This window comes from Cicer arietinum, chromosome 5 (genome assembly GCF_000331145.2).
Source record: "Cicer arietinum cultivar CDC Frontier isolate Library 1 chromosome 5, Cicar.CDCFrontier_v2.0, whole genome shotgun sequence".
NCBI lineage: Eukaryota > Viridiplantae > Streptophyta > Magnoliopsida > Fabales > Fabaceae > Cicer > Cicer arietinum.
The window spans coordinates 64,324,150-64,336,327 of NC_021164.2; the positions used below are offsets into that span (position 1 = coordinate 64,324,150).

Here is a 12,178-nt window from a genome sequence, read left to right on the forward strand (position 1 = left end):
ATAAAGGATTTTTCTTTAATAAAGCATAATATAAAGTATATGCATTTTCAATACACTTTATCACATTATTTAATTAGGTATAATTTTAAATTAATGGTATTACATATAAAAAATGCGTAAAACTAAGAAATTAAATTATATACATATAAAAAATATATTACAGCTTCAGTCAATAAAAAATCATTGAATTATTAAAAAAAGTTTAATCACAATTACTTTTAAATACATAATATATAAATTATTGAGATTTATTTATGTAGAATAAGTGTACGAAAATTAATCTTATGAAATTAATATTTTTTTAATTAAATTATAAAAAGTATTTTTATTTATTAAATTAAACGTTTAGGAATAATAAAAAAAAATAAGCTACTAGAATTCTCGAGGTGGTGTTGTTGGTCTGGTCATGCGTCAGCGCATGCGTCCATCTCCCGGTCACGTTTTACCCATTCCCATTTCCATTTCTATCCACCTTCCTTTATTATTGTTTTCTTCTGCTCCTTAGTTTCAGCAACGTAAAGGTAATTCAATTCCATTCTTCATTATTCCATGCTGTTATTTCAGCTCTCATCGTTATTTTCATCCCTATATTTTTGTAGCTGATTTTGTTTCGAATTTGTCATTTTATTTATCTGTTTGTGGTTTGATCATGATTTCCAATTAACTATTCTCACACTGCTTTCTCCAATTTAATGATTTTGGCTGTTGAATTACATGTAGTGATTATCAGTTTGGTTTGTTGATAAGGTTGACTATTGTAGAATTTTATCGTATATGTGATTATATGAAGTTGTTAGCTGTTCTTGGTCACGGATTGTGGTTGAATTTGTGATTCCCCCCGCCCCCAACTCTAGACACTGAAGACTTGACATAGATGAAAGAATATTGGAAATAGGAAGGGGCGAATGTTAAAGCTTTTAATTGGAGTTAACTTGCATGGAAAGTTTTCCTTTAGGTTATGTTTGGGAATTTAGGAGGAGAAGGTTTTGGGAAAAAAGGAGGAAATGGAAGAAAGGAAGAGCTTTGGGGAGTTTGTTTTTCTTCATAATACAAAATCTCCTAATTTGGGGGGAACTCAATAAATGTATTGGAGGATGGTGTTAGAGGCTTAGATAAATTCTTCAAATCATTTCAATGTTGTTATAATTAATATTCTAAAAATTTAAGATATATGAATCATAAACATTCTCTTATCATTTTTTACAAATTCACTCTTTTAAATAAGGTGGAATTTTTTTGCTCTATTCTCCTCTCCTCCCCTCCCCTCTCCTTCAAATTCTCAAACAGAGGCTAAGGGGTCTTCCTACACACACTCACACGTTAGGTTTCTCTTGATATTCCTTTTGGGGCACATTTCGTGTCAACAATAATATAATCAGTTGTAAATGACCAGACGTGTTCTGATTCTGTATAGATCAAATATGCATACTCCTTCAAGCCTGATTAACATCTCTATTACATGGAGGGGAAAGAAGTTTATTGTAGACATGAATTCGGATGCCACTGTGAAGGATCTAGGGCAGGAATTGCAAAAATTAACGGGTATCAAAGAAGATACCATGAAGCTCATTGTTCCACAGATTGCCGGTAGAACTTCAAAACTTCTGGCTCCCTTTTCAACAGAGCATGCACTTTTAAGTTTGAGGGAAACTTCCCTTACTGAGGTACTGTCATTTACATATACTATTTTCATGTGGATTAATAGTTAAAATATAAACTATGGTTCTTAGTGTGGCTGACATAAATGTAGGTTTTGTTGTTCTATAGAACTTTGCACAATGTTAGCTGGAGTTTTTCCTTTTACTTTCACAGTATCTACAGTACAAATTCAACTGTGGATCAATATTTAACAACACGTAAACTATGGTTCTTAGTGTGGCTGACATGAATGTAGGTTTTATTGTTTTATAGAACTTTGCACAATGTTGTTTGCTGGAGTTTTTCTTTTTACTTTCACAGTATCTGCAGTACAAATTCAAGTGTCTGATCTGTTTGAACTAAATTATCACTGATTTATAAGGACGCAGCCTCTGTTCCCATGATATGAAATTGGTTGTTTGCTGCACATTCTTCAATGTCTTATGCTATTATTCCAGATGTGTTATGTTTTTTTCCTTCCATCTTGGATTGCAATTGAACTCTAATTTTTTTAATACGTAAAGAAGAGACCATATCTTGGTATTTCATGTTAGCCTATTCACATTGATGATCAAATACTATGCATTTTCTTCTAATTGTATCTTCTGCCAAGGAGTAAGTAGTTACTTTATGGTGAAATGACAGTGGCCCTTTTGTTATTATCCTGTTTTATTTCTTGATATATTGATTGATAATCTGAGTTGATATGAATATGAAAATGCCCTTAATAATGGGAGGAAGAAACCTCTGGTACAAGCTCAAAGCAGAAAGTGCAAAATGCATATACCCCTATTCCTATTCTCATATAACACCCCAATTACCTAATTGCTAATTCTCGAATGCCCCTTCACTGACCCCTACCTCTCCACTTACATAGAATTATTTCCATATCTCCCCTCCACTCTCTAATTGCCACATGTACTTTCCGTTACTCCCTTTCCCTCTCTCTTCTCGACCCAATTGATTCATCATCATTGGGCCTTCAAATCCTTCTTGTATTATACCCATGAACTATGGGCCTATCATAAGGATTCGTTGAATTGATTTTTCAAATAAAAAGTCCTTCTTGTTCATTCAATTTAAGCTTGTAATTAACAGTATACTAAATTATTTGGTTTATTGTTACCTTATGTTAAATTTAAATGGTCTTTCATTAGGTGCGATTCATGATAGATCATTAGTGTCCCTTGATCCATGAGAAGGCCCCGCATCGTGGAAAATGACTTTGGTTGTTTGTTATTGTATATGTTGTCAATCCCGGCGCGATCCCACGCAATCCCGCTATCACGGTGCGGTGGAGGGGCTGGCCGCGACGCCACCGACCGAGAAAACGTGTTTGTCAGTAGCAGCGCCCCGACCACAAATCCCGCTATCATTGCGACCCACTCTAGGACTTTTTCAAAAACATAATTTTTTTTTATTCTTCGTTAAGGGTATCTAGGTTGTTCTGCACCCACTTAAGCCTTAATTTTTTATCGTTATAAACCCGCAAAGGGGTTGGTTCGGCATCATGAAAAAGAAACCGTTCTTATTTTTCCTCTGTTTCGTTCTTGCTCTTTTGCCACTGTTCTTGCTCTGCCGTGTTCGTTCTTTTCTTGCTCCGTTCAACATCATTTTGTTCCATTCTTACTTTGTTCAACATCGTTATGTTGCTCTATTGTCTTCGTTCTGTTTTTGACTCTGTTTTGTCTGCTTTGTTATCTATTTTGTTGATTACAATTACTATTAGAACTTGATTTTGATGTTGGATTTTGGTTATTAAATATGATTACCCCTTTAATTTTGTGTATTTTGCTATTTTTTTAAAAAAAATTTGTATACTGTTTGTATTTTATGTTTAGTTTATATACTGTTTTTTGGCCTTCGTAATAGTAGTCATCCCGCTATCCGTGATCCCGTCCGCTATCCCATTTTTAGGGTTCGGCACTCCGTGCCGCTATCTGAAACCGACAACATATTTGTATTGTCACCCTAAGTTTTATTTTTATTTTTCGTTTCTAGGCCAGATCAATTATAATGATGGGTGTGTCAACAAATGAGGTTGAAGAGTTTCTGCAAAACGCAGAAGCAAATTTAAGAATAGCGGGATTTGAGGACGAGGAAAAGAGACTGAAACAGAAAATTTCACATGGACCTCATGTTTCATTGAAACTTCCACAAGGGTCTTATATATTTTGTGAATTTCGCACTCTTGAAATTCCCGGATTGAAGGTATTATTTTACAAAAATGATTAATGCTTATTAATTTTGAGCTCAAGTGGTGAAATATGCAATTCCCGTTTTACCTTCAGTAGCTCCTTATGCACCTGCATTTACTTTGTTATTACTTACAGTGTTTTGGTAGAAAAAATCATGCATTTGCTTTTGGACTGGGAAAGTGCAGCCTATGAATATGACATTTTCCCAGTTAACTTTTGTTAATGATTAATGAATATCCATCACTTCCTTTGCCACCCATCATATTTGTAAAATTTTACGGAGGTTTCTTAACTTATCGTGAATGTCTTTTGCTTCCTGCTACCTTCAGTTGAACCCTCCTCCTTCCGAGGCACTGAAAAGAATGCACATGCTTGCTGCAGATCCTGGAATTGTTGCTGTCATGAACAAGGTACACACAAATGAGTTTTTACATAGTTATATACTTGTGTCATAATGACAATACAGTGCATATTCGGACATATGTTTGGTTTGCATCTTATAGCATCGTTGGCGCGTGGGAATCATGACTGAGATGGCTCCCATTGGTTATGTTGGTGTGAGCCCAAAATGCATTCTTGGTTTTAACAAGGTATTGGAATCTTCAAGATGAGGAAACGTGGTATTTTAAGTATCCACTTTTATTCTGTTGTTGATTTCTCTTATTTTCATTCTTATTTACAGAATTGTGGAGAGGAGATATCGTTGCGACTTCGAACAGATGACCTCAAAGGTTTCAGGAAATACGAAAGCATTAAGAAAACTCTGCTGCATGAACTTGTAAGCTATAACATGCACCACAAGTTTCATGTGGTTCTTGAACCTAAGCATTTTAAATAACAAGGGAAAACTATAAATTGCAATTGTCTATTAGAGATTTGAAAGTTATCAAACTAATTCATGTTTTATTTCAGGCTCACATGATATACTCCGAACATGATGCAAACTTTTATGCTCTGGATAGGCAGGTGCATGCACTTTCTTCAGTGTTTGCTGTAAGTCTGTTATTACAGTTTGATTTATTGCCTTATGCTGATTTAATTTATTTCTTTGGCAGTTAAATCAAGAGGCTACTAGTTTAGATTGGACCAGATCTGCAGGCCACACTTTGAGTGGAGTGAGGAGTTCCGAAATTTACGAAGAGGATTTTATGGAAGACAGTAGCAACATTCCTCAGAAGCTTGGAGGTAACCGGTCAGATCAGCTAATGACTGCTCGTGAATCTTCAGTTATTGCTGCTTACCATAGGATGGCTAATGTTTCTGCTAACAAGCCCGAAGGGTCTGAAGTAAATCAAGAGCTGGACTGTGATTATTCAAATTCTAATACCAAAGAAAAACCCGATCATATGGAATCTTCTTCCAAAGAAATCGAATTTACTAACACACCCATCATTGTTGACGAAGAACTTAATGAGCCTGACCCTGATGATCATATCAAAAATGGAATGAAACATGAGCCTGATCCAGATGATTCTTATCATGGTAAAGCTGTTCTTTTTTCTGTTTGTTCAAGAACTATTGATAGCAGGACCGTTATTGAACAAAATCCTATTGATTTTGGTGCAGCAGAACCTTTGCATCCTCAGACAAGTACTGTGAATTTGGCTGCAACTTATCCTGATGCAAATGATTCAGAAACATCTCTGAAGTCTAATTCTCCAGCTATTGGTAAGCGTTCTCCAAAAATTTGGGTAGTTTAGACTTAAGATAGACATATCCTGATGGGCACTCATAAACTTCGCAATGATGACTTGGCGGCAAAAAACAACCATTCATAATAGTATGTTGCTTTCTGGGGAGCCCACCTTGGAAATAAAGAAAAATAAATAAAAATATTTTACTGCTTGGTTAAAAATGGTGGGTACTGGGAGAAACGTCTCTCCTCGAAGGATTTCCTCTTTCACATCTGAACACTTGTTAGATATCAAAATATAATTACCTGAATTACCAATACTTCTCACTGTTTATTTATCTAACTAATTTTGTCTAACAAACTATTTTCTTCTATTAAGCAATTATTATTCTCTCTTAATAATTTAATTGATTCAGTTGGTTCCTTATTGTCTTTAAATATCGGATGATAAGTTTATGACAGCCGTGTATACAAAACAAAAGAACCTGCTCATGATGAATTTTATGCAGAAATGAATATGATGGCAGAACCTGATCCTGATGATCTCGTGATTCCTGCACCAGAATTATCTATGTTGCAGACTGATGAGCCAGATCCTGATGACCAAGAACTTCAGAGGATAAATGGTGCCATGACTGCTATTTGTAACCGATTGCAGAAAGCCTTGGAGATGCTGAGAAGGGATGTTAGTCCAATGCAAAGTGCTTCAATTCTTCAAACTCTCTTGAAAATAATTAGGTATACTTATGCACAATTAGATTGAGTAACATTGATATCATTTGGGTTGAACGGATATGCTCTTGTTTCAAGGCTTTTAGCTTCAAAATGTTTCAGAAAATACTTCTAGTAATTCTCTTTGTTGTCTTGACCTTAAGCATTCCATTCTGTGTGTATCATTGTTGCTATCTGATTCCAGGAACGCGATTGAACATCCTGAGATGGAAAAATACAAGAGATTGCGGAAGGTATGTAATCTATGTTACCTCTTGCAAGGCTGCCCGAGGCTTTGCTTTATCCTAATATTTTGCGTAATTTTATTTCTATTGAAGTATAATTTATATTTATAAGAATGAACATTGTTTTTGCAGGCTAATCCGGTCATTGAGAGGAATATCCTAAATAATAAAGGTTTGCACCTTCTGATGATTGAATTTTTTTTCCAGTATTGCTGATTGTGTAGAACTGCAATCTAGACAGCACATGTTTCAGATGTTCAATTTTTTTTTGCAAGATCCTAAATTTTAAGTTTGTCGTGATTCTGGTAAAAACAATGGCAGCTATCTGAGCAACAAAGACAGCTTAGAAATAAAATTAATGTGTCTTGTGTCATGTTGTTTCTACAGATAGAAATGCCAAAAGAAATATCACAATTTAATAAATAAACAACTTTTTGTAGCAGCTGATGTTATGATTAAAATATTCAAAATTGGGCTATCATCTTTTTCATTTTTTTTTCCTGCAACAGCTGCCTTGGAAATTCTCTCGTTGGTTGGCTTCAGAGAAGATATTATATTTGACAATCTTGGGAAAGCAGATGCATACTTGGTGCTGAAGCGGAATGATCCTGGCTTATTGTGGCTAGCTAAGTCAACCCTTGAGTCAAGAAGAGCTTGCTAGCTCTAAAAACAGTTCTTAAAGACAAAACAACGTTGTATTTAGAAAGAAGTGTGCTATATAATAAAAGATGTCCATTGTATGTAAACGAGTTAAAGTTGACATTTTATATTGCCAGTGCGTGTAACATAGTTTGATCTTCTACTCGGAGGAAAGAAAAAGGACTATATATTGGAAATGCAAATAGAACCGTGGTATCATAAATATCAAATGACAGTTGTGCAGTTGTTCAGTTGTTCTTGTTCATTGTGCAATGTGATATGTCATTCTGTTTCACTTTCTTTTCTCTTTCGTGTTTTCTCAAAAGTTTAGAGTATTTATTCGAATTGGACAATCTAAAAGCGTGCTTTATAAATTTGGATTGGCTGATCTACATATGTATTTGAAAATATAGGAGGTGGGAGAAGAAATTGCTGAAAATTCAATCCTTGTGGTAGGATGAACCTAATGAAAATAGTTGTAGGAGTTTTAAGAAATAGTTCAGTTCAAAATACAATTTGCTTATAATTAGGCTCATTATATTCTTAACTTATGCACAAAACTGAATTTTCTTGTTAGCTCGTGACAAAGTAGTGTTGTCCCTAAATGCCACGTAATGATCAGGGTTCAAGCATCGTCTTGTAGCTAATGTAGGATATCTGCTTAAGCATCGTCTTGTAGCTAATGTAGGATATCTAATGTGTTCCTCACATTGTGATCACTTTTTTATTTATTTAATGAGAAGATATAAAATAATTAATGGTTGGGTTGTTATTAAGATAGACTTCATGAATTTAATTAAGATAATTTATTCTCAAATGAATAGAACTTGTGCCTCTAAAAAAAAAAACTAGTCATTACACGTTACAATTAATTAAATTAATCTATGAGACATAATACGTAGTATATTGAACTCATTCTATACTTAATTGTAGTAGAGTTTTTAAATAAAATCTCCAAGAGAATACATACATCATTCGATTGAGCATCATAATTATCAAAAGTACTTATGATAAGCATCTTTGATAATATAAATTAAGTGTTTTGTAATAATTATCATGCTCATTCATATAGTGTATGCAATTTGTCAGACGTTATCTAATTTTGTATCATATGATAGTGCAATCTACTATATCTTAAATGTTATATAACAAATTTTGTATGTCTCAATGATTAATTTATTTATAGATTCAAAAAATTATATAGATTAGTTTGCGTTATTTAAAATATGCATAATACAACCCTTTCAGTTTTATTATATGGTGAGACTAAAATGATTATTTTTTTATCTTAACCATATCATTCTAAATAGAGAAGATTATACTATTCTACTATTCAATCCCTTTGATAAACAATTTTTTTTATTTAAATTCAAAGTCAGTGTTACGAAACAATTATGATGAAATTGTATGTCTTCTAGTAAGAGAGATGCATATATTTATATTCCCAAAATTAAAAAACTAAAAAATGAGGAAGGTTTACAATTTTGATTGACCATTTTGGTCATTCACTTTCAAAGCTACTATGCGCAAAGTCAAAATTATCCATCCTTGCTTACCTAGTTGCCTTTTACTTTGATTGCTCGGTTGATGACCTAGACGGTGATTATACACCCCCTCCCCTCGTGTTTTTTCCGCTTCTTATCGGAGAAGGCGACGGCAACGTAACCACCTTCAACCATGGCATTACAAGTGGCACCTTCCTCCTCTAAGGTTCTCATCCTCGTTGGAGCTGGTATCCTATCAATTCTCTCCTTTCACTCCTATATATATTCTTCTATGATTTTGGACCCTTGATTAGTTAGCTTTTGACAAATCTATTATTCGTTTTTAATTCCAAGTTAAATTGTTTTGAGTAGCTAATATGATGACGCAATAGGGTCAATTTATTTTCTCATCAGTTATAAGCTGTAATTGATTGGAAGATGTATTTTTGTGTTTTGTGCTGTTGTTTATTATATTCGCATGATCAACTATGATTTCTGGCTTTGAAGTTATTGTGTCTTGTTTTGCTGCATTTCAGGTTTGGCTAGTTCTGTTGTTTTGAATAGTGGCCAATTGTCTTCTGTTATTGCACAGCTTCAGGAATTGCTCAAAGGAGTTGATCAGGTTGAGATTTCAACAGGTGGATATGACGCCTCCGTTATTGCTGCTCAGGTATTTTCAAATTGTATAAGGTTGTTTTTTTTTTCGGTGCATAGCATACTACTACCAGGTATTGAGGATTGAAAATTAACAAGTTTCAGTGAAGTGACTGCATGTTTATGATGTTAGACTGGAAGCTTGGTCATATTTATATTTTTTATTTGTTATTTTTCTGTTCTAAGTAGGTTAAAGTACTAGTTATAGGCTATATAGTTCAGTAGATTGGCCCTGCCAAGATTAATTTCCTGACCCAAGGAACCCAAAATGAAGAAAGGACCAAACCAAGATGGGGGAATTACCTGTGGAAAAGGAAAAATATTTTGGGGAGCCTATCATTGATTCGTGAAGTTTCAATTTGATGATTGTGTGGGAAATTTTATGTTAGTAAGTCCACAGCTATACCGGCAATTACTAAGGTGTATTGGTGGAGGAAAGAGAAGAATATAGAGGTTGAGCCATGGGGAGTCTTGATTAGAATATGGGAGGGCTGGAAAGGATTCAGTTAATTAGTGGATGGATAAAAAGGAAAGAAGAGGGGAGGAAGAGTTCGTAACAGTGCAAGAGAGAACCGGGTCACTTACATTGCTTAGGGTTGGTAGTGAGAGTGAGTGGGGAAGAGAGTTTCTACTATTTTTGTACAAACCTACTACTCCTATTGATATATTACTGTTATTTTTAGTAGACTTTCAGAAATAATCCAATATTATCCAACTATTTATGATTCAGTTCTATCACTGTATTTGATGTTGATGGTAAATCTATTTCTTCACAACGAACTAATTGGTTTTCTTGCTGCAAATGTGTATTTAACTTCAGGTTCGGCAACTAGCACAAGAAATTAGGGAATTGACCTTATCTAGGCCTGTGACTATCTTCAATGAAAATTCTTCTTCTACCGGTATGTAAATCCAATTATATTACAACTTTTTCTACTCCTACAAACTTGGGCTATGCATTGTTTTCTTTCCTTCTCTTCACTTTTCGATGGTAATATTAAACATTGGAGTTGAGCTGTAATAGTTAGGCTATGTTTAATTGTACTTTGAACTCGTTATCGTGATTTTAAAGTTTACTACTTTAATTCCTAAATATATTTCCTTGTCCCTTTTTATATGATTGGTTTAAAAAAAATCGACTGCATTAACTATTTCCTTACCAAAATATCTTAATTATTTTACATGTTTTTTTAACTAGCAATAAATACTACGATGGAGTAGATAAATTAATCATCTCTCTTGAAAGATAAACATGAAAAAATAATATCAATTGTTCACAAATTTATTTAATACTAATACTATCATTCTTAATCTCTGTGATTTAGTCAATGAGATCCTATATTAAGAGATAGAGATATTTTTTATTTATATAAAACTTTCCAAGGTGTGTTAGATACTTTGTTATACTTTTTCAAATCATGGAGTATACACATGTATATCAGGCTCAACTGATTCAAGTAATGGCCCAGTAATCCGATAACTTTGTTGAGTCAAGTTTAATAACACAGTTTCCTGACAGATTCTATTGTCAAATGTAATAGTTTTCATTATCTACACGACTATATTATTAACTATATAAATATCTTAACGTTAACATTTGGACGCAGGGGGTCTCGCTTCTTACTTACTACCTGCTGCTGCAATAGGAGCTATGGGATATTGTTACATGCGGTGGAGGGTGAGACTACAACTCAGCTTCTTTTCCTCACAAATGCAGTTATCTATGAACCATAATGTAATGTGAGATGTGACATGATGATATTGATTAACTCATATACTTCTACTAATGTCATGCAGCAATGGTCATTTTCTGATGTAATGTTTGTAACAAGGAAGAATATGGCTAATGCTGTTGCAACTGTGTCAAAGCAACTAGAGAATGTACATGAAACATTGGCTGTAAGTAGCTTTTGTTGGTTGTTGACACCCTTATTTTTACTATTTGAACATCTTTTCTCTGAGTGTTGCTGAACTTTTTTGTTTATTTAATTTAATTTGCACAGTCAACAAAAAGGCATCTAACGAAGAGGTTGGAAGGTCTTGACTTGGAGCTGGAAAAGCAGAATGAGTTAGGCCAACTTATTTCAACTGACGTAAGCGAAGTTAATTTTCCTGTAGTCTAGTTAAAAACATTAATGTAATTTACATTAACCATGTGGTCTATATATTCAAAGATAATTTATCATTTAGCACAAAGGTAGAGAGGGTCTGTGTGTTATCTATGCTTCAAGCTCAAGCAAGATCTTTGGATATAGAAAAAGTGTAGATCGTGGGATCGTAATCCCGATCTTAACATCCCACAAAATAGACAAAATCATACCATAAAATTAAGAAAAAAATAACCTTAACATAAAAATTTATAGAAGAAATAGAAGGAGGGAATCTGAAATTGAATCATTTAATTTAAGTATTAAAAATTCCAAAGTTGAAAAGCAATTAATCATTGAAAAAAAACCAAGTCCCAAGTTGCTGCCTTCAAAATCAGATTTTAATATAATTTAAAATTATTATATGTCTCAACAACAATAATTTGAAATATAATTTTAAATCACAACAATTATTATTATTAATTAATTATTCAAAACCAAAAACAAAAAAAGAAGCTATTCAATAGAGTAAGCAAAACAACGTGAATAGAAAAAAGAACAATTATTATTATTATTATTAATTATTTAAAACCAAAAAAGAAAACAAGTTATTCAATAGAGTAAGCAAAACGATGTAAATAGTAAGCAAAACGATTAGTAAAAAAAATAGAAAACAGAGTAAGCAAAACAATACAAGTCATAATTTGTTAGTTTTTTTTAATGCAAAGCCCCGTTTTCAAAAAAATTAGGATACAGACCCGACCCATTAACACAACTGCAGAATTTGAAGGTGAAGAGGTGCAAAACTGAGCCAAAGCATGCTGGTTGAAACAGTGCTAAACGGGTTGGATCTTCGCCAAACAACGCTTCGTCTTCACGAAACCGCTCT

At 33.6% G+C, this 12,178-nt stretch overlaps 2 protein-coding genes across 6 annotated transcripts in view; both read left to right on the plus strand.

Annotated features, from left to right (window-relative positions):
• The first annotated feature begins 380 nt into the window (after window positions 1-380).
• Window positions 381-7,359, plus strand: LOC101491364 (uncharacterized). 5 transcript variants are annotated; one of them, XM_004502101.4, is made up of 13 exons: window positions 381-521; window positions 1,415-1,664; window positions 3,640-3,849; window positions 4,166-4,246; window positions 4,340-4,426; window positions 4,519-4,614; window positions 4,749-4,802; window positions 4,892-5,318; window positions 5,403-5,504; window positions 5,979-6,207; window positions 6,386-6,434; window positions 6,558-6,597; window positions 6,935-7,359. In XM_004502101.4, the coding sequence occupies exons 2-13, from the start codon at window positions 1,422-1,424 to the stop codon at window positions 7,084-7,086; spliced, it is 1,770 nt and encodes a 589-aa protein (XP_004502158.1). In that variant the 5' UTR covers window positions 381-521; window positions 1,415-1,421; the 3' UTR covers window positions 7,087-7,359. The 5 variants fall into 5 exon arrangements, with proteins under 5 accessions (XP_004502158.1, XP_027190360.1, XP_004502159.1 ...); XM_027334559.2 differs by having other exon boundaries at window positions 6,033-6,207; XM_004502102.4 differs by having other exon boundaries at window positions 5,406-5,504.
• A 1,166-nt stretch (window positions 7,360-8,525) lies between these two features.
• The window catches only part of LOC101491884 (uncharacterized), a 6,899-nt gene continuing 3,246 nt past the window's right edge, over window positions 8,526-12,178 (plus strand). Inside the window, exons 1-6 of the mRNA XM_004502103.4 lie at window positions 8,526-8,796; window positions 9,085-9,218; window positions 10,023-10,104; window positions 10,810-10,880; window positions 11,000-11,101; window positions 11,206-11,295. Coding sequence (XP_004502160.1) covers window positions 8,742-8,796; window positions 9,085-9,218; window positions 10,023-10,104; window positions 10,810-10,880; window positions 11,000-11,101; window positions 11,206-11,295 — 534 coding nt within the window. The 5' untranslated portion in view covers window positions 8,526-8,741. The remainder of the gene's footprint in view (window positions 8,797-9,084; window positions 9,219-10,022; window positions 10,105-10,809; window positions 10,881-10,999; window positions 11,102-11,205; window positions 11,296-12,178) is intronic.

Bases quoted from the DNA above. Each gene is read 5' to 3' on its own strand.
- LOC101491364 (XM_012716346.3), top strand. From the start codon at position 1,422: ATGCATACTCCTTCAAGCCTGATTAACATCTCTATTACATGGAGGGGA. The intron at 1,665-3,639 runs GTACTGTCATTT...TTTCGTTTCTAG, and splicing joins GGGAAACTTCCCTTACTGAG to GCCAGATCAATTATAATGAT. The intron at 3,850-4,165 runs GTATTATTTTAC...TGCTACCTTCAG, and splicing joins TTGAAATTCCCGGATTGAAG to TTGAACCCTCCTCCTTCCGA.